The 20,684-nt window shown below is 45.6% G+C and overlaps 1 protein-coding gene across 1 annotated transcript in view; it reads left to right on the top strand.

Annotated features, from left to right (window-relative positions):
- The window catches only part of CFAP57 (cilia and flagella associated protein 57), a 67,591-nt gene that overhangs the window by 6,446 nt on the left and 40,461 nt on the right, over window positions 1–20,684 (top strand). The window contains exons 3-9 of the mRNA XM_052637683.1: window positions 271–557; window positions 2,733–2,940; window positions 6,255–6,407; window positions 10,322–10,461; window positions 12,330–12,495; window positions 13,217–13,330; window positions 19,465–19,677. Of these exons, the coding sequence (XP_052493643.1) occupies window positions 271–557; window positions 2,733–2,940; window positions 6,255–6,407; window positions 10,322–10,461; window positions 12,330–12,495; window positions 13,217–13,330; window positions 19,465–19,677 (1,281 nt within the window). The remainder of the gene's footprint in view (window positions 1–270; window positions 558–2,732; window positions 2,941–6,254; window positions 6,408–10,321; window positions 10,462–12,329; window positions 12,496–13,216; window positions 13,331–19,464; window positions 19,678–20,684) is intronic.

The raw sequence follows: 20,684 nt of genomic DNA, 5'->3' as shown, positions 1-20,684 counted from the left end.
AAAAAGGACGACAGAGGATGAGATGGCTGGATGACATCACTGTCTCGATGAACGTGGGTTTGGGTGAACTGCGGCAGTTGATGGTGGACAGGGAGGCCTGGCGTGCTGCAATTCATGGGGTCGCAAAGAGTCGGACACAACTGAGTGACTGAACTGAACTGAAAGGATCCTGAGAACTACTTGGACTAACTAATAATTAGTTAAATGGGAAATAATTCCATCAAGTTTAGTTTTATGTCTCTTTTTCTTTCATTCTTTCATATTTTACAGGTGAGCTTCAATCCCCAGGATAACACGCAGATTTGTATCACTGGAAATGGGATGTTTAAGCTTCTCCGTTTTGCCGAGGGAACCCTGAAGCAAACTAATTTTCAGAGGGGAGAACCCCAAAATTATCTCGCCCACACCTGGGTGTCTGATGACAAGATTATTGCTGGCACTGATACAGGCAGACTCTTCCTCTTTGAATCTGGAGATCAACGCTGGGAGACAAGTATCGTGGTCAAGGAGCCCACCAGCGAGACAAAGAACCTGGGGGTGATCCAGGAATCAGAGAGGTAACAATGCCCTCTGGGCTGGAGCTCTTAGAAAAACACACTCATCTTGCCAATAGCAACACCCCTAAAACAGCACTCTTTAAAAATCATTCCTTTATCTTTTCTAGTGTTCATCCATATTCAGGGTCAAATTTGATGTTTCTAACCATAACCTAGGTACAACTATTTTTATTTTTATACCTAACCTCATTTTATAAGTGTTTCCCTGGTGGCTCAGATGGTAAAGAATCCATCTGCAATGCAGGAGACAATCCTGAGCTGGGAAGATCCCCTGGAGAAGGGAATGACTACCCACTCCAGTATCCTTGCCTGGAGAATTCCACGGACAGAGGAGCCTGGTGGGCTAGAGTCCATGAGGGTCACAAAAAGTCAGACACAATTGAACAACTAACAGTTTCACAGGCTGGTATGACTTAGTCTTCAAAACTACCTATTTTTGAAAATATGTTTTCTACTGGCTTCCCAGTTTACTAAATCAATTAAATAAATATCCATCAAGCCTTTGCAATGTGCAAGGCATCTTGCTAAATGCTGGGGACACCGTCCTTAGGACCTTATAATTCGATAGGAAGCAGCAGACTAATAAGGAAATACCAGGAAATGTCAGTCGATGTGACAGAAGTGTAGGGACCAGAGAAGGGGCTCAGGATGAAGCTGCCAGTTCCAACTCTGCTGCAGCCGATCATAGTCATCTCTCACTCAGGTTGGACAGCACCATTGTGTGGTCTAGACACTGCCCTAGACACTCTGTGCATAACCTCGTTCGAGCCTTACCCACCCTACATAGTACATATTATTATCACACCCATATCGTAGACTCCAAGAGGTTGAATGCCTCACCCAGGATCACAGCACTGTTAAGTAACAGGCCAGGATTCAAAGCCAGATGTCTGATCCCAATACCCAAGCCTGCAATCAAGACAACACCCTGTAGATTCCTCTTCTTCAGTGTCTTTGGGTTCACCCATTTGTACCACTCCCATGCCAATGACATTTCCTTTTTGTCATGATTATGTTGAGAACTTCCTAATAAGGCCATTTCCCTCCAGTTTGCTGTGTTCTCCATCTTTGAGTGAGTCCAGGACTCCAAGGATAAAGCTCACTCTTGACCTTGGCCCACATGTCCCTGCTGCTCTGACACTTCTCTATATCTGCAGCATCAGCCCTTGCCTCTGTCTACCGCATATCCCTCATGCAGTCTCCTACTTCTGGGCTCAGTCTGCCCCTACACTGACCCCACTCCTCTGGACACTGCCACATCCCTCTTTGTCCTTCCGGTCTCAGCTGGGAGCCCTCAGCCTCTGCTCATCTCAGACAGCTGTTCTTCTATATCTGTCCTTAGGTTTTCTTGTTAGCTGATAACCGGCCACTGCCATCCTACTCAGCAGTCCCTGACGGTCCTTATCATACGCCCCCCTAGACCATCAGCTTAGGAACTGGGTCGACTTATTTATCATTGTTTCACAGAGTCATTAACATAACTCTGGTAAATGTTATATGAATGAATGAGTGAATGCAAATATGCATAAATGAATGAAAGAAAGAAAGGAAGGGAGGGGAAAGGGGAGGAAGAAGAGAAGGAAGGAAGGAAAGAAAGGGAAAGGGAGGGAAGGGAGGGAAGGAAGCCAAAACCTGGATTTAAATCTCAGGTCTTCCCCTTACTAATTGTGTGATCTTGGAAATGACCCCTCTGAGCCACTTTTTTCTAAACAACAAAATGAGTATGATAATAAAAACAGTGACCACAGAGGATTGCAAGATTTCCATATAAGCGTATAACCTTCCATCTCCCATGGAGCCCCAGCAGCACTCCCAGCCAAAGGGGCACATTTAGGCCATGGGAAGGGGGCTCATGCTGAGTGGTTTCTCCCATCTGCATGCATGCTAAGTCTCTTCAGTTGTGTCCAACTCTTGGCTACACTATTGACTGTAGCCTGCCAGGCTCCTCTGTCCATTAGATTCTCTGGACAAGAATACCAGAGTGGGTTGCCATGCCCTTCTCCAGGGGATCTTCCTGACCCAGGGATGGAACCTGGGTCTCCCGCATTGCAGGCAGGTTCTTTACCATCTGAGCCACACTCCCACACCCAAGGACAGTCCTTCTTTCTCATCGCTGGCACAGTTCGTCTCCTTGGAATCGTCTCTGTTATCTGTGTGTGCTATTTTCTTTTCCAGCCTGATTGAATTTCCAGCAGTCACTTCCCCGGTCCCTTCCTACGAGCAGGTCATGATGACCAGCAGCCACAGCCAGCTATCGCTGCCCCAGGTGTTTGCCATCGCAGCCTATTCAAAGGGATTTGCCTGTTCTGCTGGGCCAGGGAGAGTTCTGCTGTTTGAGAAGATGGAAGACAAGGAGTTTTACCGTGAGAGCAGGGAGATCCGGGTAAGGAGGGGAGGAAGCAGCAATGCTGGGGTCCAGCTGGCGTCTGTCCTCCAGGAGCAGAGCACTGATGCAGCGTTTGACGCAGGAAAGGAGGCTGAGGGCAGAGCACAAAGGGACTCAGCCATTTGTCCTGAGGGCAGTTTTAGGATGGATTGGACAGAGTTGCGGTATAGAAATAGGGAGCTCTGGATCTGAATCCTGGGGGAGAACCTGGGCAAATTGTTTTCTCTTCAAGTTCAGTGTTCCCGTAATGTATATGGATATTTTACCGTCAAGAACACCACCTAATATGGGACTTCTCTGGTGGTCCAGTCACTAGGCTCTGCACTTCCAATGGAGAAGGCAGTGGCACCCGACTCCAGTCCTCTTGCCTGGAGAATCCCATGGACAGAGGAGCCTGGTGGGCTGCAGTCCATGGGGTCGCGAAGAGTTGGACATGACTGAGCGACTTCACTTTGACTTTTCACTTTCATGCATTGGAGAAGGAAATGGCAACCCACTCCAGTGTTCTTGCCTGGAGAGTCCCAGGGACAGGGGAGCCTGGTGGGCTGCCGTCTATGGGGTCGCACAGGGTTGGCCCCGACTGAAGCTACGCAGCAGCAGCAGCAGCACTTCCAGTACAGGGGACCTGGCTTCTAGATCCTTGGTCAGGGAACTAGATCCCACTTGCCACAGCTAAGAGTTTGCACGCTACAGCTAAGATCTCGTGGGCCACAACTAAGACCCGGCACAGCCAAATGAGTAAATAAATATCTTTTTTTTTAAAAAAAAAAAAAAAGGAAAACTGCCTGGGTTTCCCTGGTGGCTCCGAGGTTAAAGTGTCTGCCTGCAATGCGGGAGACCTGGGTTCGATCCCTGGGTCAGGAAGATCCCCTGGAGAAGGAAAAGGCAACCCACTCCAGTACTCTTGCCTGGAAAATCCCATGGACAGAGAAGTCTGGTAGGCTACAGTCCATGGGGTTGCAAAGAGTCTGACACAACTGAGCAACTTCACTTTCACTTTTCACCTGGCATGCAGCAGGCATTCAGTAAATATTTGGGGAAGAAATGATACAGACTTCTGTGGAGAGAGATTTCACCTGGTTGGGGAAGAATCGGGAAGGTTTCAAAGTGTTTGAAGGTCATCACTGAAGAGGGGTTGTAGAGGATGGGTAACATTAGACAGGAAGAAACAGATCAGGAAGTCCAGGTAAAGGGAACAAATTAAGCAAAGGTACCCCTGACAGGGAGCAGTGGTGTGTTTGGGAGATATCTGTTCCCCAGCGGAGGGGCCTTAAGTCACTTGAAGGGAACAAGAGGACTAAGGCTGGTGAAAAGATGGCAAACGCCAGCCTGAGGAGTGAGTGTGTAAACGGGCAAGGCATGCTGTTTGCAGTGGAGAAGCACTATGCTTGAGAAAAGTGATCTGCCTGTGATATTAATACACGGTGTGGGTGATTTGAAGTCATTGGATATGGAGTGGTAAACACACATTGAGTGATTTAGACTTGACTCGAGTTTTCCTGGCTGAGTGACTTCACATGAGTTGCTGAATGTAGCAAACCTGTGTCTCTTCATTAAGGAAACAGCTCACCCTGGTGGTTATCGAAAGGATTAAACATTTGTGTGATCACTGGATGCAGTTCAGTTCAGTTCAGTCCCTCAGTTGTGTCCAACTCATTGCAACCCCATGGACTGCAGCATGCCAGGCTTCCCTGTCCATCACCAACTCCCAGAGTTTACTCAAACTCATGTCTATCACGTTGGTGATGGCATCCAACCCTCCCATCCTCTGTTGTCCCCTTTTCCTCCCACCTTCAATCTTTCCCAGCATCAGGGTCTTTTCCAATGAGTCAGCTCTTCACATCAGGTGGCCAAAGTATTAGAGTTACAACTTCAGCATCAGTCCTTCCAACGAATATTCAGGACTGACTTCCTTTAGGAAGGACTGGTTGGATCTCCTTGCAGTCCAAAGGACTCTCAAGAGTCTTCTCCAACACCACAGTTCAAAAGCATCAGTTCTTCAGCGCTCAGCTTTCTTTATACTCCAACTCTCACATCCATACATGACTACTTAGCGTTTCCCAATTTCAAGACTGAGACAGGATGAGAGCCCAGCGGGACGCTGAGAAGGCGAGGTCGTTCACTCATTCAGTCAACAAACGTCTGTCGGTCACCTGTCAGGGGCCCGGCTCCAGGGTGGGGCCTGCGGTGGGCACATTGGATGTGGCACTTCCCGCACGGACCTCACTGTGGGGGAGGGTGCGAGGCCACACCGTGCAGTCACTGAGGGCCTGCCATGTGCCAGGCCCTGCTCCAAGCAGCAGAGGACACAGAGGGAACAGGCAAGGTCCCCGGTCCACAGGCCCCTGTTCCACTCTATGCAGTGTGACACGTGGGACAACAGAGGGAACTCCTGGGTGCTGTGGGCACAGTGAGGGACTGTCAGGGCCCACGCAGCCCAGGGCGGTCAGGGAAGGCTTCCCAGGGCCCTCGCTGCCCAGAGAGAGCAGAAGGAGTAGACTTCATGAGGACGGGCTAGGAGGTGCCGAGCAAGACAACTCCACGCAGAGGGAGGGCAGCACAAGAGTCCAGGGCGTTCAGGGGAGGAAGGTGCCCAGGTCAGTGCTGCAGGCTCTAGGAAAGCCCAGAAGATGAGGGCTGAGCAGGGCATCGGGCTTTGGTGATAAGGAAATCTCTGATGTTCAGGAGGACAGTTTCAGTAAATGAGGCAGTGGAAGCCACGTTATAAGGAATTAAGAACTGAGTGGGTAGTGAGGATGCAAAGGGGGTATGTGCAGACCAGATTTCAGTAAGTTTGGTTCGTGGGAGGAGAGGAAAAACAGGGAGAAGGAAACCTCGTTTAATAATGTCCACTGGGAACTCCAGGCCCCCGAGACGGCTGCAGGAGCTGCGGGGCCCCTTCTCTTCCCTCTGCCCTGTCACCCACCCATGTGATAAAAAGGCCTCAACCTTCCCCTCCGCTGCCCTGAAGCGCACTGCGTACCTGGTGCAGATAGGAGCCTGCTCTGAGCTCCCACCCGCTGGGCGAGCGTGGGGCTAAACTAATGCTTGTTCTGAGGGGGGATCTCAGATGTGCAGATGGATCAGTTTCACCTGTGCCGCTGCTCATTATTCAGCCACGAGTCACTTAAAGGTGAGTAGAAAACCCACAGAAACCGAGACACCTCAAACCCCCCTTCTCCGCATCTGAGGAGCACCCAGGAAGCAGGCTGATAGGAGTCTGGAAGCTGCGAGTGTCTGAGAGCATCTTAAAGTCCAAGGACACCCGACAGTGCAGGGGCCTGCTGACCGCCGTCCTGTGTCTCGGGCAGATTCCTGTGGATCCACAGAGCAACGACCCGAGTCAGTCGGACAAACAGGACGTGCTCTGCATGTGCTTCAGCCCCTCCGAGGAGACGCTGATCGCCAGCACCAGCAAGAGCCAGCTCTACAGCATCACCATGTCCCTGACGGAGATCAGCAAGGTGAGCCTCGCAGCAGCGCTTCCTGCCAGCCTGGGGACGGGCCACCACTGGGCAAATTTTGATCCAGTTCCTGAGCATAGGCCCATTCACCCCTTCATAACAAAGCAAAAGAAACTATTTTCAAGGTGTCCTTGGAGGAGCAGTCCAACACCTGCAGGGGGCCAGGGTGGGGGACGCCAGAATCTGATTGTTGTAGCCTCTTTGAATGGCATCACCAACTCGATGGACATGAGTTTGAGCAAGCTCCAGGAGTTGGTGATGGACAGGGAAGCCTGGCGTGCTGCAGTCCATGGCGTCGCAAAGAGTCAGACATGACAGAGTGACTGAACTGAGGCTCTTTGGAGAACACCTTGGAGGTCCCTCTCAGATTTAAATTGTACCTATCTTTTCCTCAGCAAGCAAGTGTACTTCAGGTATTTAATGTACTACAGTACCTGCTCCTGTGCACAGAGACGTTTATGTGTAAAGATTTATCATTGCTTTTGTTTTTAAATAATAAATGAAGCCAGTATGAATACACTGTCGATATTGCAGCAAAAAGGATAAAAAAGAAGCACTTTGTACTTATAAAAGGTTCATTTTATCAAGCAGACATACAGTTTTAAATTTGTATGCAGATAATAGCATGGACTCAAAATATAGCCTGCAGACTTTGGCAGAACAACAAGGAAAATAAACCACCTACAATCACAGGAGGTTTTAATATATCTTTCTCAGCAATGATGGTTTTTAAAATAATAACACAATTGAGTTACTCATATACTAAACAATTCACCTACTTAAAGTGTACGATTCAATGGTTTTTAGTATATTCATAGAGTTATGCAGCCATTACCACCATCAATTTTAGAACATTTCTTCACTCAAAAAAAAAAAATGCCCTTTAGCTATTATGCTCCCATCATCCCATCTGCCTCCCCCCAGCTCTAGCCAGTCACCAGTGTCTTGTGTCTCTATAGATTTGCCTTTTCTGAATGTTTCATAGCAATATGTAGACTCTTGTGACTGGCTTCCTTCACTAAGCACAGTGTTTTCAAGTTTCATTCATGTGTGAGCATGTATCAGTACTCCATTCCTTTTCATAATAGTCCATTGCGTGGATATACCATTTTTGTTGGTCTAATCATCAGTTAATGAATATTTGGGTTCCTTCCACCTTTTGGATATTACAAATACTGCTGCTATAAACATCTATGTACAAGTTTTTCTGTGGAAATACGTTTTTATTCTTCTTGGGTATATATATAGGAGTGGAATTCCTGAGTCAAGCAGGAACTCCATATTTAACCACTTGAGGAACAGCCAGATAGTTTTCCCTTAAGTGCTGAACTGTTTTATATTCCCATCAGCTGTGTATGAGTGTTCTAATCTCTCTGTATTTTTGTCAGCACTTATTCTTATCTAATGTTTAATTTACATTCATAACAGCCGTTGGTCTGTGGTTTTCTTGTGATGCCTTTGTCTACATTTGGTATTGGGGTAATACTGACCTCACAGAATGAGATGCAGAGATAAGGTGGAAAAGAGAGTTGCTTTTGTTTCAACACAAGGGAGATTTGAGTGTATTTAAAAGCTTGTAGGCTAATATGTAACTTATTCTGTCATATACCCCAGACTAAGACATTTTTATCATTTCCACGTGGGGGGACCTCATTCACAAAGACTCAGAAAGGATTGATTTGATGGCTGGATCTTCAGTCTGTCTGCTTTCTCCATGGAGAGGGGTGAGCTCACTGCATAGAGCTTCTCTCCCTGCTGTTAGGCGTGCCTCTCAGAGGGAAGGTTGCCTGGAAAGAAGAGAACCAGACCAGAGGGCGGGATCTTCCGTAGAGTGGAGTGTTTTCACTCTCACTTCCAGGATGTGTAAGTCTCCTGCCTGTCTCCACATGTACACTCCACCCTTAGGCCCCCGAATTATACTCTGTTCGGCTGCCAGAGTGATCTTTTCAAAGCCCAGATGTGGTTGTCACAAAATTCACATGTTCCACCACCTCCACCATTGTCACAGCCTCAGCCCCTCGGTGACCTTCCGGTGCTCTGAGAAGAACTGGGCTAGGAGCACGGGGCTGGGTGATGTCTGGCCCGGGCTGCGCTCTGCAGCCTCATCCCATCAGTCCACCTGATAGAACGGGCCCTTTGATCACTAGGACTCTGCATGTTCCTTCTGCCAAAGGCCATCAGCATTCCTGCCTCTGCATGGGGCACTCACACTCTCCTCTTCCCCACATTAGTTCTTGTTAGTTCTTGCTCAGCCTTCAAGGGGGAAGAAAGCTACTAGGAATGTGCTAGTAGAGACAGGGAGGTTGAAGATATTAGAGAAAGTATGGGAACCAGGTGGAGAATGGACATAGTCTGTGCCTACCCCCTGTTGGCTCAGACGGTAAAGAATCTGCCTGCTATGTGGGAGACCTAGGTTCAATCCCTGGGTCAAGAAGATTTCCCTGGAGAAGGAAATGGCTACCCACTCCAGTATTCTTGCCTGGGAAATCCCATGGACAGAGGAACCTGTCAGGCTATAGTCCATGGGGATCGCAGAGAGTTGGACACAACTGAGTGACTTTCAGTTTCACTTTTCACCCCCTCTTTCTGACAGCCCAGCACCTCTTTCTGATATAGCAGAGGAGGGTAGAATAGATGCAGGTAGTTTCTAAGTGGGGAAGGGTCTGAATTTGAGGGATTTGCCAGTTCAGCCTTTGTCTTGGCTTGTGAGCAAAGTATATACACCTCATTGAGTTTCCCAATCATTACTTCTCATGCAGAAGTCCCAGGTATAATGCTTCTGATAACAAACACCTGAAATCTACATGTAACATGCAGACTGGTGCAATATGATACATATTAACTTAAAATCATTCACCCAGTTCTCCTAGCTGCAGCTGATGGACTCATACCGTCTCTCTGCAGAGAAATTTGGGAGTACTCATTAAGATCCTTAACCCCATCCAGACCATTTTGCCCTGTATTCTATTTCTAGAAATGTATCTGTTGTGTGGGGCCCAACCTGTTGGTAGTGAAGCCATCAGCTAGGAATGCTGGAGGCACTCACCCACGGCTGCATCTCTCCCAGCAAGCCCCACACACACTTCCCCCACCAAGGCCAGTGCTGGGGCCAGACAGGCCCTTTTGGTTCTTATTACAATTGAAGGATGCACTTGAGAAAAATCCATCAGGGAACTTTGAGGAACAAGATTTCTTACTCACAGGTCCTGGAGGGCACACAGCATGCCCAAGGGCCATATGCAGTGAGGGAAGGGTGGGCCAGGGGCTCTGCTTTTATCAGGGTTTGAGGATGGGGTGTCAGGGTTTCAAGAGTTCACTATTTATTTAATGCTCATTTAGCCACGAGTGTGGGAATTAGGGTACAGGAAGAGTGGAATCATTCAAGAAGTCAGTTATTTAAGTATCCAGGGCTTTCTACAAAAGGGATCTTCAAGGGTGGGAGCAACAATTCTTTAGCTGGTTGTTTTGCTGGTAACTGCGTCATATAACTGCAATATGTTTATTCAAGCTGGAGGTCCTTTGAAATAGATGCCTTGAGACTCAAAAACTTACTGTCAGGCACTTACTCTACAATATCTAAAGAAGTAATCAGGGAGATACACAGACTTACTTGCGAGAATATTTAGTCCATGTTACCCCCTTGATAGCAAAAATTTGGAGACCACCTAAACATTCCCACAGTAGAAGAATGGATAAATTAAATCCTGGTATATTTATAGAATAAAATATTTTATGTCCATTAAAATGTTTTAAAATAATAGCATGGGAAAATATGGATTATGTTAAAACAACTTGTCCACAGTCTGATTTCTGTGCATCTGGACTAATTACATCCATAAGCAGTAATGAGAGCTGGAGTGCCTGGCCAGTCTTTTGCTTCCTCTGCTCAGTCTGACTCTGTGTGATTTCTCCAGGGGGAGCCTGCCCACTTTGAGTATCTGATGTACCCATTACACTCGGCATCCATCACTGGTCTAGATACTTGCATCCGCAAACCCCTCATTGCCACCTGCTCTGTGGATCGGTCCGTCCGCCTCTGGAATTACGAATCAAAGTAAGAAATGAAAGGCTTTGCTACTGGGGTATGCAAGATTTTGGTTGTTAAATTTTTCCATGCAAATTATTTTAGAGAGTTTTCAATTTTAATTACTTAGAAGCTTTCAGCTGGAAACCATTTATAAAAAAATCAAGTCCGTCAGACTTCCTTTTTCTCTTTTCACTCTTTCATGGGTTGCTTTATTGACTATGCCAAAGCCTTTGACTGTGTGGATCACAATAAACTGTGGAAAATTCTGCCTCTTGAGAAATCTGTATGCAGGTCAGGAAGCAACAGTTAGAACTGGACATGGAACAACAGACTCGTTCCAAACAGGAAAAGGAGTACGTCAAGGCTGTATATTGTCACCCTGCTTATTTAACTTATATGCAGAGTACCTCATGAGAAACGCTGGACTGGAAGAAACACAAGCTGAAATCAAGATTGCCGGGAGAAATATCAATAACCTTAGATATGCAGATGACACCACCCTTATGGCAGAAAGTGAAGAGAAGCTAAAAAGCCTCTTGATGAAAGTGAAAGAGGAAAGTGAAAAAGTTGGCTTAAAGCTCAACATTCAGAAAACAAAGATCATGGCATCTGGTCCCATCACTTCATGGAAAATAGATGGGGAAACAGTAGAAACAGTGTCAGACTTTATTTTTTGGCACTCCAAAATCACTGCAGATGGTGACTGCAGCCATGAAATTAAAAGACGCTTACTCCTTGGAAGAAAAGTTATGACCAACATAGATAGTATATTCAAAAGCAGAGACATTACTTTGCCTACTAAGGTCTGTCTCATCAAGGCTATGGTTTTTCCTATGGTCATGTATGGATGTGAGAGCTGGACTGTGAAGAAGGCTGAGCGCCGAAGAATTGATGCTTTTGAACTGTGGTGTTGGAGAAGACTCTTGAGAGTCCCTTGGAGTGCAAGGAGATCCAACCAGTCCATTCTGAAGATCAACCCTGGGATTTCTTTGGAAGGAATGATGCTAAAGCTGAAGCTCCAGTACTTTGGCCACCTCATGCGAAGTGTTGATTCATTGGAAAAGTCCCTGATGCTGGGAGGGATTGGGGGCAGGAGGAGAAGGGGATGACAGAAGATGAGATGGTTGGATGGCATCACGGACTCAACGGACGTGAGTCTGAGTGAATTCCGGGAGATGGTGATGGACAGGGAGGCCTGGCGTTCTGCGATTCATGGGGTCGCAAAGAGTCAGACACAACTGAGCGACTGAATTGAACTGAACTGAACTGATGAGCTAGAAAATCACTTTGTACTTTATTAAGTGTTTACTATGTCCCATACACTATTCTTGGCCCTGGGGACATAAAGAAACCAATATCTCATCTCCTTCCATATCCTCCTGTGTCCTTTGACCTTTCCTGTCCCCTCGCCACTGCCCTGTCCCCTCCCCCACCACTGGATGGGTTCTTTGTTTCATGGAGCTCTCCAGATCATTGTTTCCTCCTTTCAATCCTGATCACTGCCCCAACAACCCTCAGCTTCCAGCGATTTTATCCTCCAGCCACAGCTTCCCTGAGAATCTCCAGCCTAGATTGGCCCCAGAATATAACTTCTTTGCTTTTACATATAGCTGCTGGGGCTGCTAGGGAAAAAACTGTGCAATACTCCTGAGTTGGAGATCTGAATGGAGCTGTGTCTTCAACATCCCTAAACACCCCTTGATCCGTCCCTTCACATGCTGTACTCATCGCTGAACACTATCCTCAAGTAACCAAAGTCTAGAAAAAGAGGCACCAATAATTACAAGTAATAAAGTATCTCAAATGCCATTATAAAAATACATACCAGATACAATGGAATGCTCAAGGGACTTAAGTCGGCTAGACTTTTATTCAGTAATGTATCTTTTTCACAGTTCTTTGGAACTATTTAAGGAATACCAAGAAGAAGCTTATACAATCAGCCTTCACCCATCTGGACACTACATTGTAGTAGGGTTTGCTGACAAACTACGCATTATGAATCTACTTATTGATGATATACGTTCTTTCAAGGAATACTCCGTCAGAGGGTGCAAAGAGGTAAGAACTTCTGGAGGTAAGTATCTTGGAAAGTCAGAGTTGAAATATCACGAACTAACACAGCTGAAGAGGTAGACCAAAGAATGTCTTAGAGAATTTTAGTGGCTTAAGAAAAATCCAATTTTTCCACCAAAGTTACTGAGTATATTGGTCCTATCCCTTTTCTTTTTTGCCCACCAGAGTACATCTTTGAACCAAACCGTGTGAGATCCCACCTGCAATCTGTCCTCTCTGGGACTGTGAAGTAATGTTTTTTAAGCATTGAAAAGAAAGTTATCACACATTCAGAGTCACAGTTGGGAGGACAGGGTTGGCAGTTGGGAGGGATCAGGGAAAATGAGCAACAGTGAAAGACAGTAGCAGCCCATCTGATTTCCCCCATCCCCATCCCAAAGATGACGTACAGAAACAAGACAGAGCTGTAAAGAATCACTTTCCCACTGTGAAACTTCTTCTACAGGCAAAATGAATGAGTATTCCACTCTCTGATCCAAACAGCTTCATGACTCACGCACATGGTAGTGTCAGCGTCTTGGCCAGTATGAGCTATAGGAATAGTGACATCAAATAGGCCAATTCTGAGTCCTATTTACACCTTCCCCCAATTCCCAGTCCTGCACATGGTGTCAGCATGAACTCTGGGAAAAGAAGCTCTCAACTACAACCTCCAGGTAAACCGCTCTTTCTTTCACTCTTGGGCTCTCCCTGTATTTCTTTGCAGTGTTCCTTTAGCAATGGAGGTCACCTGTTTGCTGCAGTCAATGGGAATGTGATTCACATTTTTTCCACCACAAGCCTAGAGAATATCTCAAACCTGAAAGGACACACAGGGAAGGTAAGTGAGTGAGCAGGGCCCAGGGAAACAAGGGCACAGAGTCAAATATCATGCTGGCCAATGGGATATAAGAGAACAAAAGAGAAGTGATTCTTTTCTTCTCAGAGGTCCCTGTCTAGTTGAGGGAAAAGACAATAAAACAAATGCACATTCAGATTTAAGTACTAACTGTAGAAAACTCAATGAAAGAAAAATATGGGTTGTTAGAAGAGGAAGTGATGAGGAGTTGACATGATGGAGATCAGCATGTTCACAAAGGCATGGTCCTAAGGAGTGAGTCAGAATTAACCAGACAGACCTAATGGGTCAAATAATTGCTGATAGGGATCCAAAGACCCTGAGATGGAGAGGAGGAACTATCTGTGGTACTGAAACATAGGTATCAGGAATGAAACTTGGCGTGAGCTAAGATTGGTGAGGTTAGCAGGACCTGAGTTCTCGAAATCTTGTTCATGGAATCTTATAGGCGCTGGTAGCTCAGCTGGTAAAGAATCCACCTGCAATGCAGGAGACCCTAGTTCCATTCCTGGGTCGGGAAGATCCCCTGGAGAAGGGATAGGTTACCCACCTCCAGTATTCTTGGGCTTCCCTGGTGGCTAAGTCAGTAAAGAATCCACCTGCAATGCAGGATCCCTGGGTTGAGAAGATCCCCTAGAGGAGGGCTTGGCAACCCATTCCAGTATTCTTGCCTGGAGAATCCCCATGGACCAAGGAGCCTGGCAGGTAACAATCAGTGGGATCGCAAAGAGTCAGACACCACTGAGCGACTAAGCACAGCACATACTTTATCCTCCTTTTTCCTTGAAATCACTGAAGACTCTCAGGCCAAGAAATGATATGACCATATTTGCGTTTTACAAGATTACTTTGGCTGCAGAGTAAAGATTGTATTGAAAGGGATGAGGGTAAAGTGGTAAGGAGATTGTTGTCTACATGATGGTAGTATTTTGGAACAGGATGGAGCTGGTAGCAATAGGAAGAAATGTATGCATTCCAAAGATATTTAGGAAGTTAAACCAGTAGTACCTGAAGGTAAACTGGATATGGAGCATGAAGAAAAGGGAGACGCCAAAGACTGAAAGGGTAAGAAGTCAGCAGGTGAATTAGATAGAAAAAGCAGTGGGGAAAGAAAGGCATTCTCAGCAGCAGGGCGTGTTACAGGTGAGGGCGTGGGAGTATGGAACAGGACGGTGGTTTGTGGCTTATGGGCTGGAACACTGAGCACATCTGAGAAGTGATACAGAGAGGAGCTGGAAAAGTTTGGTGCATCATGGAGTGTGTGTGTGCCATGCCAAGGAATTGGACATTGGTCTGTAGGTGATGAGAAATAACTGGAAGGATTTAAGAAAACAAGTAATGGGGTCAGAAAGATAATTTTCCAGACAGTATTGAAAATGGTTGAGAGGGAAGGGAAGCTGGAGTGAAAGACGTCAGCTAGAAAGTGAGGGTGAGAGAGGAGCTAGGAACTAAACCATGGCTTTCATAGTACGGACAGAGAGAAGAAAGCTATTAAGCTCCATTTTGGATGTGTTATGTTTGCTGTGTCCAGGAGTGTGGTATGTGAGAGTAGATGTCAGAAAGAAGTCTGGGCTAAAAATCCCAATTCAGGCAGTTAGGTGGTAGTTAGTGGAAGTCAGAGGCATAGATTAGATCACTAAGCGCTTGTGCAGAATCTGAGATCTTGGTCAGGAGACAGGTGAGCAACATGTAAGGGACTGGTAAAGAAGAGAGAGACTGCAAATGAAGGTACAGAGAGAACCTGGAATCAAGGGATTGTATCAGAGAAGCCAGGGAACTAGTTTCCAGATAGATAAAGAAGTCAGTGACCATTGACTTCAGCAACTAACAGGTCGTTAAGTGTAAGCGCTATTAAGCACAAGTGTATTGGGAGCTACTGAGCTTCGTCCGCTCCAACAGTGTGATTGCAGAGATGTAGAGGAAAGCACACACCAGGTGAGTGTGATGCTCTTTCTCGAACCAGGCACATCCCCATAGGAAGCCCTACCTCACCAACCCAGGGGAACAGCCATTTGTTCCCTCACTTTACCAGAATTTATAACACTTGTCTCTAATCAGGGATATATGTTAGGTTTACAGATGTGCTATTAAAAGAAAATACAAAAACAAACAAAAAATATAGATGGAGCATGCAGCTAAAACCATGCATTCAGGGAACTCTTTAACATTAAACATGTATTAGAAAAATGGCAAAGATGAAAATCAGTGATAGAACCATCCATGGAAAAAGATAAGAAGTAGAACAGTAAATTAATTCAAAGAAAACAAATTGAAGGACATCATAAGGATAAGAGCAAGATGGAACAGAGAACATTTACACAATAGAAGATCATCAAAGCCAAACTTTGTTTTTTGAAAGCTCAAAATGGACAAACCTTTAGCAAAATTGTTTAAGGGAAAAAAGAGAGAGAGACAGAAGATACAAGTAACCAACATGAGTAACAAAAAGGAGTTATCACTACAGGTCTGATAGACATTTTAAAAGATTACAAGAGAGTATTATGAACAACTTTATGTAAATAAATTTGAATAAATAGATGAACTGACAAATTCCTAGAAAAATTGAATCTGTAATTTAAAACCTGACAAGGAAAACTATCACTGGAGAAGTATATTGAATTTTAAGGAAAGCATGACAGTAATCTTGGGGGGGAAAAAACCTCTTCTAGCGAATTTTTTTTTTTAAGTAAATACTTCCAACATTGTTGTAGGAGGCCAGCATAGTTTTGATACCAAAACCTATAAAAGACATCACAAGAAAGGAAAATGGTAAGCCAGTCTTTTCTGTGAACATAAAGATGTCCTAAATAAATTATCATCAAACCAATCCAGCAATATGTTAAAAGGATAAGGCAACATGACCATGTTGATTCATTCTAGGAATACAACATTGTTTTAGATTTTGAAATCATTAGTGTATACCACATTAATATAGTAAGGATTAAAAAGCATATGCTTATCTCTATAAATCCAAATATAATAAATCAATAACATTAACTGTATCATAACAGATTTAAAAAGCACTTAAAATAATGGGGAATGTACTTTATTATTAAAAGTCTTATATAGGACATTTATTTTAAAAACCTACAACAATCAGCACACTTGATTATGAAACTGTGAAATTCAGAGAACAAAACATGATGCCTTCTGTTAGCCTTGTACTGGGTTCTATCCAGTGTGATAAGGGACAGAACAGAAATATACATTAGTCCCCGTGCCATGCTTAGTCCACTGCTCAGTCGTGTCCAGCTCTTTGCAACCTCTTGTAGCCCGCCAGGCTCATCTGCCCATGGGGATTCTCCAGGCAAGAATACTGGAGTGGGTTGCCATGCCCTCCTCCAGAGGATCTTCCCAACCCAGAGATCGAACCCAGGTCTCCCAAGTTACAGGGAGATTCTTTACCATCTGAGACACCAGGGAAGTGCAACATTAGTCCATGGGGCTGCCATAACCAAATAGCCCAGACTGGATGGTTTATGAAGAGCAGAAATTTTTCCTCACAGTTTGGAGGGTAGGGAGTCCGAGATCAAACGATCAGAAGAGGGCCCTCTTCCTGTTTTCAGACTTCCTATAGCCTCACATGGTGGAAGGAGCCTTTCCTAAGAGCACTCACCCCATTCATGAGGGGAAGAACTCAGGACCTAATCACTTCCCAAAGGCACCACTTCCTAATACCATCACCTTGGGATGTCAGGATTTCAACATATGAATTGAGGTGGGGCTGATGAGAGACAGAAACATTCAGACCATAGCAAAATAAGAGGCGTGAGGGTTGGAAAGGAAGAAATAAAGCTATGACCAACAGACAGTATAACTGAGTTTGTAGAAAATTTAGAGAATTTGCAGATAAACTATTAAACTTCGTGAATCTGGGAATATTGTTGGAAATGATTATATTTAAGTCCATTTTTACATAATAGTGAGAAACAATCAAAAAATGTAATTTAAAAAGGACAGCCAAAAAGGTGTCTAGTTGGTCAGGAGGTTGGCTACTTAGAAGGAGATTGAGAAAATGTGTTGGAGGTATTAATGTATTGGAGACTATGGAAGCCAGTCACTCTATGAGAGAGGGGAGTTGCAAATATGGAAAAGGGAAAAAGTTAGAATGTTGTTTTTATTTGGCAGTTTTGTTCAGTGAGTTGGTAAACTAATTCTGAGAAGTCTTTTTTTCTCCTGCAGTGGGCAGCCTCAGATGTCGCTGCTCAGATGTTTTTCTTTCTTGATCTTTTAGCCTGGTTACCCCTAAGCGACTTAATTAGTCATAGATTATGCTTAAGGCCCCTTCCCCAGTTATATTTTTACTGTTGGATTTTTGTTTAGAAAACAGAAAACTGTGATTTTCCTGTCACAGTTCATGGAGTTTATGCTTTTGCTCCATGTTTAGCCAGAAACTAGTAGTTTCGAGGTTCCCTCTCTGACTATACCTGAGAGGGTACAGCCTCAGCCATGCACCCCGCCTTCCAGGCTGCCAGGCAGAAGCATGCTGTTATTTCTAAGCCTGACTTCCTGGGAGATGCCCCTGGCTCAGAAGCTTATTACTCAGTTAGTGTTGGTCAGATGTTGTGTTTAAACCCTTCGTGCCTGTGTGGCTTCCATCCTGTGTCAGTGGGTTTTTGTGCAGCATAGGAGATGCTTTCAAGTGTCCCCATATCCTGCCCTGATTTCTCCTGAGTGTGTGCAGCATAGCACATACATCAGCCTTCCTGATCCCCACAGTTGTCTCTCATCCCGGAAGGGCTCTCTCGACTGTCTCCTTCCCTTCTTCCTGTTATAATTCTGTTACTGCTCTGCCATTTCCAGCCTTCTCTTAACCGCCCTCCACCTAGATCTCCACTGATTTAGATGATGCCCGTAGGATGAAATTCTCCATGCTCTGCTCCAAATAAGTCAGTCTCCTCCAGCAGAGCTGTGGAGCTCATTGTCTTATGACCAAACGTCCCCCTGGGAAGAAGTTCTGCTCCACTGCACCAGAGCGGAGGGGGAGGGGGAGCGACTTTATTTCCCAAGAGTGACCTGCCTACTCTGTGTGTGGCGCTTGCGGGTGGAAAGGCAGTGGGATCCCTCGACTCTTCGGCTCTCACCTCATGGTGTAGAACCCCCACGCACTGAGTTAACTGGGGCAGGGGCAGCTGGGGTACCAGTATCCTCATGCTTCTGCGCTTAGAGTAGTTTCCACCAGCAGGTGGGACTGGCTAGGGGAAGGGCGATGAGGTCCTCTTGGCCACACTTGCCTGGAATAGAGCTTCTGGGTGAGGATGAGAAATGCCAGCAGGTTTCCCAGGATGAAACCATAGCCAATGGCTAAGCTCTGGGGGAGAGAGGGAGCCCCACCTTTTGGCTACAGCTGCCCAGAGGACACTGGAATAAAGTGTTTGAGGATGAGGAGGGTAAAGGAGCAGATCAGCACTTATATCCTGCAGTCTCTGTTCCTCCTGAGATTGAGTACATTTTCCTGAGTGAATGTTTCTGCATTTTCTATATGCCCTTAAGACAATTGCCAGAGACTCTAAATAACTGTTTTTATAAACTTTTTGGCCACACCACGAGGCGTGCTGGATCTTAGTTTCCCAACCAAGGATCAAACCTGTACCCCCTGCAGTGAAAGAGTGGATTCTTAGGGGATTCTTACCAGGGAAGTCCCTAAATAACTGTTTTTATGATTTCTAAGTTACTATTATGTAAGGGATAGGCCAGCTGAGGTTCTTACTCTGCCATTTGGAAGTACCCTCTCTATGCAATTTTTGCAACTCCCTTTGAATATATATATGTATAATTATTTCAAAATAAAAACTTTTGTAAAACATAGCAATGATTGATTGCAGCATTATAGGAATTATTATGATTCAGTCTTTACATTCATAAAGTGAAACAGAAATGAGAATATTTAATCTTCAGTATTTTGCAAACGTCTGAGGAGATAGAATGCTAACTTTCCTACAAAGCTATGATTTGTGTTTACTGAAGGGTATGTACCAGGAAAGGACACTCTGCCTCAGCATAGTGAATCACGTAAGGGGGTCTCCTCCTCTCCTTGAGAGGGGTGTGTGTGTGTGTGTGAGAGAGAGAGAGTGTACGTGCGCACTCCCAGCTGGGCATGTCTTCATCCCCTGTAGATTCGTTCAGTTGCGTGGAATACAGATGACAGCAAGCTGATTTCCTGTGGCACAGATGGTGCTGTGTACGAATGGAGTCTGTCCACAGGAAAGAGAGAGACAGAATGCGTGCTCAAGTCCTGCAGCTACAACTGCGTCACCATCTCTCCTGACGGCAAAATCATCTTTGCTGTTGGGTCAGACCAGACTCTGAAGGAGATTGCAGATTCCTCAGTGAGTCTGCCCCTGTCCCTCCTCTGGGCTGCTGCCTTGATCTGCTGAAGACAGCTTCCTGTGTTTACAGCAGAAAGGGGTTCTCTGAGAACAGGGCCCTTCTTCTTGGGAGAACACATGCCTCCTCATCCCTAGAGGATCAGCTCAGTAATTGTTACTTCTGGAATTTCCTGCCCAGTGCCCACCTGACTCATTTAAGTTGTGGGCCCTTTTCCATCCCTCCTTTGCTTGCTGACTGTAACTTCTTTCTCACCCTCCAGGGAAGGAGGTCAGCAGCATCTCTAAATGCTCTAACCCTTGATTTGCACCTACTTCCATGGGCTAAAAACAGAACTGTAGTTATTGCTGTCACCTAAGCTTGCCTCCATAATTGTTTGGAAATCCCCAAACTCTGAAATTTTAAAATTATGCACCTTGGCTCCCAAATAGTTAAGGGAGCAAAGAAGAGCTTGGCAAGGACACTTCCTGGAAAAGGAGCAGTGTCCTCCACGAGCCCAACCGAGAGGAGGGTATCTCTCCAGTATGCCCCCAGGTAGCCCCCAGTGTGGTGGTTTCCATGGCGCTGCACCAGAACAAAGCTTCTTAAGGGGAGGGCCATGGTTCCCATCTCTTGGTATCCCTACTAGGTAGCACAATGCATGGCCCACAGAAAACACCCAGTAAATAATTGATGGCTGGGTGGATGGGTGGGTTGATGGACAGTAGGTTGGATGGATGGATAGGTGGATGGATGGGTGGATTAAAGAGTGAAGGAATGAATTAATTCCCTGAGAGTGTAGTTTTGTTCCTATAAGACCTTAGAGCTCTGTAGCTCAGACAGTAAAGTGTCTGCCTACAATGCAGGAGACCCGGCTTTAATCCCTGGGTCGGGAAGATCCCCTGGAGAAGGAAATGGCAACCCACTCCAGTATTTCTGCCTGGAAAATCCCACGGACTGAGGAGCCTGGTAGGCTACAGATAGGTGGATGGATGGGTGGATGAGTGAATTAAAGAGTGAAGGAATGAGT

Source organism: Budorcas taxicolor, chromosome 3, assembly GCF_023091745.1.
Source record: "Budorcas taxicolor isolate Tak-1 chromosome 3, Takin1.1, whole genome shotgun sequence".
NCBI classification, from domain to species: Eukaryota; Metazoa; Chordata; class Mammalia; order Artiodactyla; family Bovidae; genus Budorcas; species Budorcas taxicolor.
The sequence above is the reverse complement of the archived record's forward strand: the minus strand, read 5'-3'. Positions and strand labels throughout refer to the sequence as shown.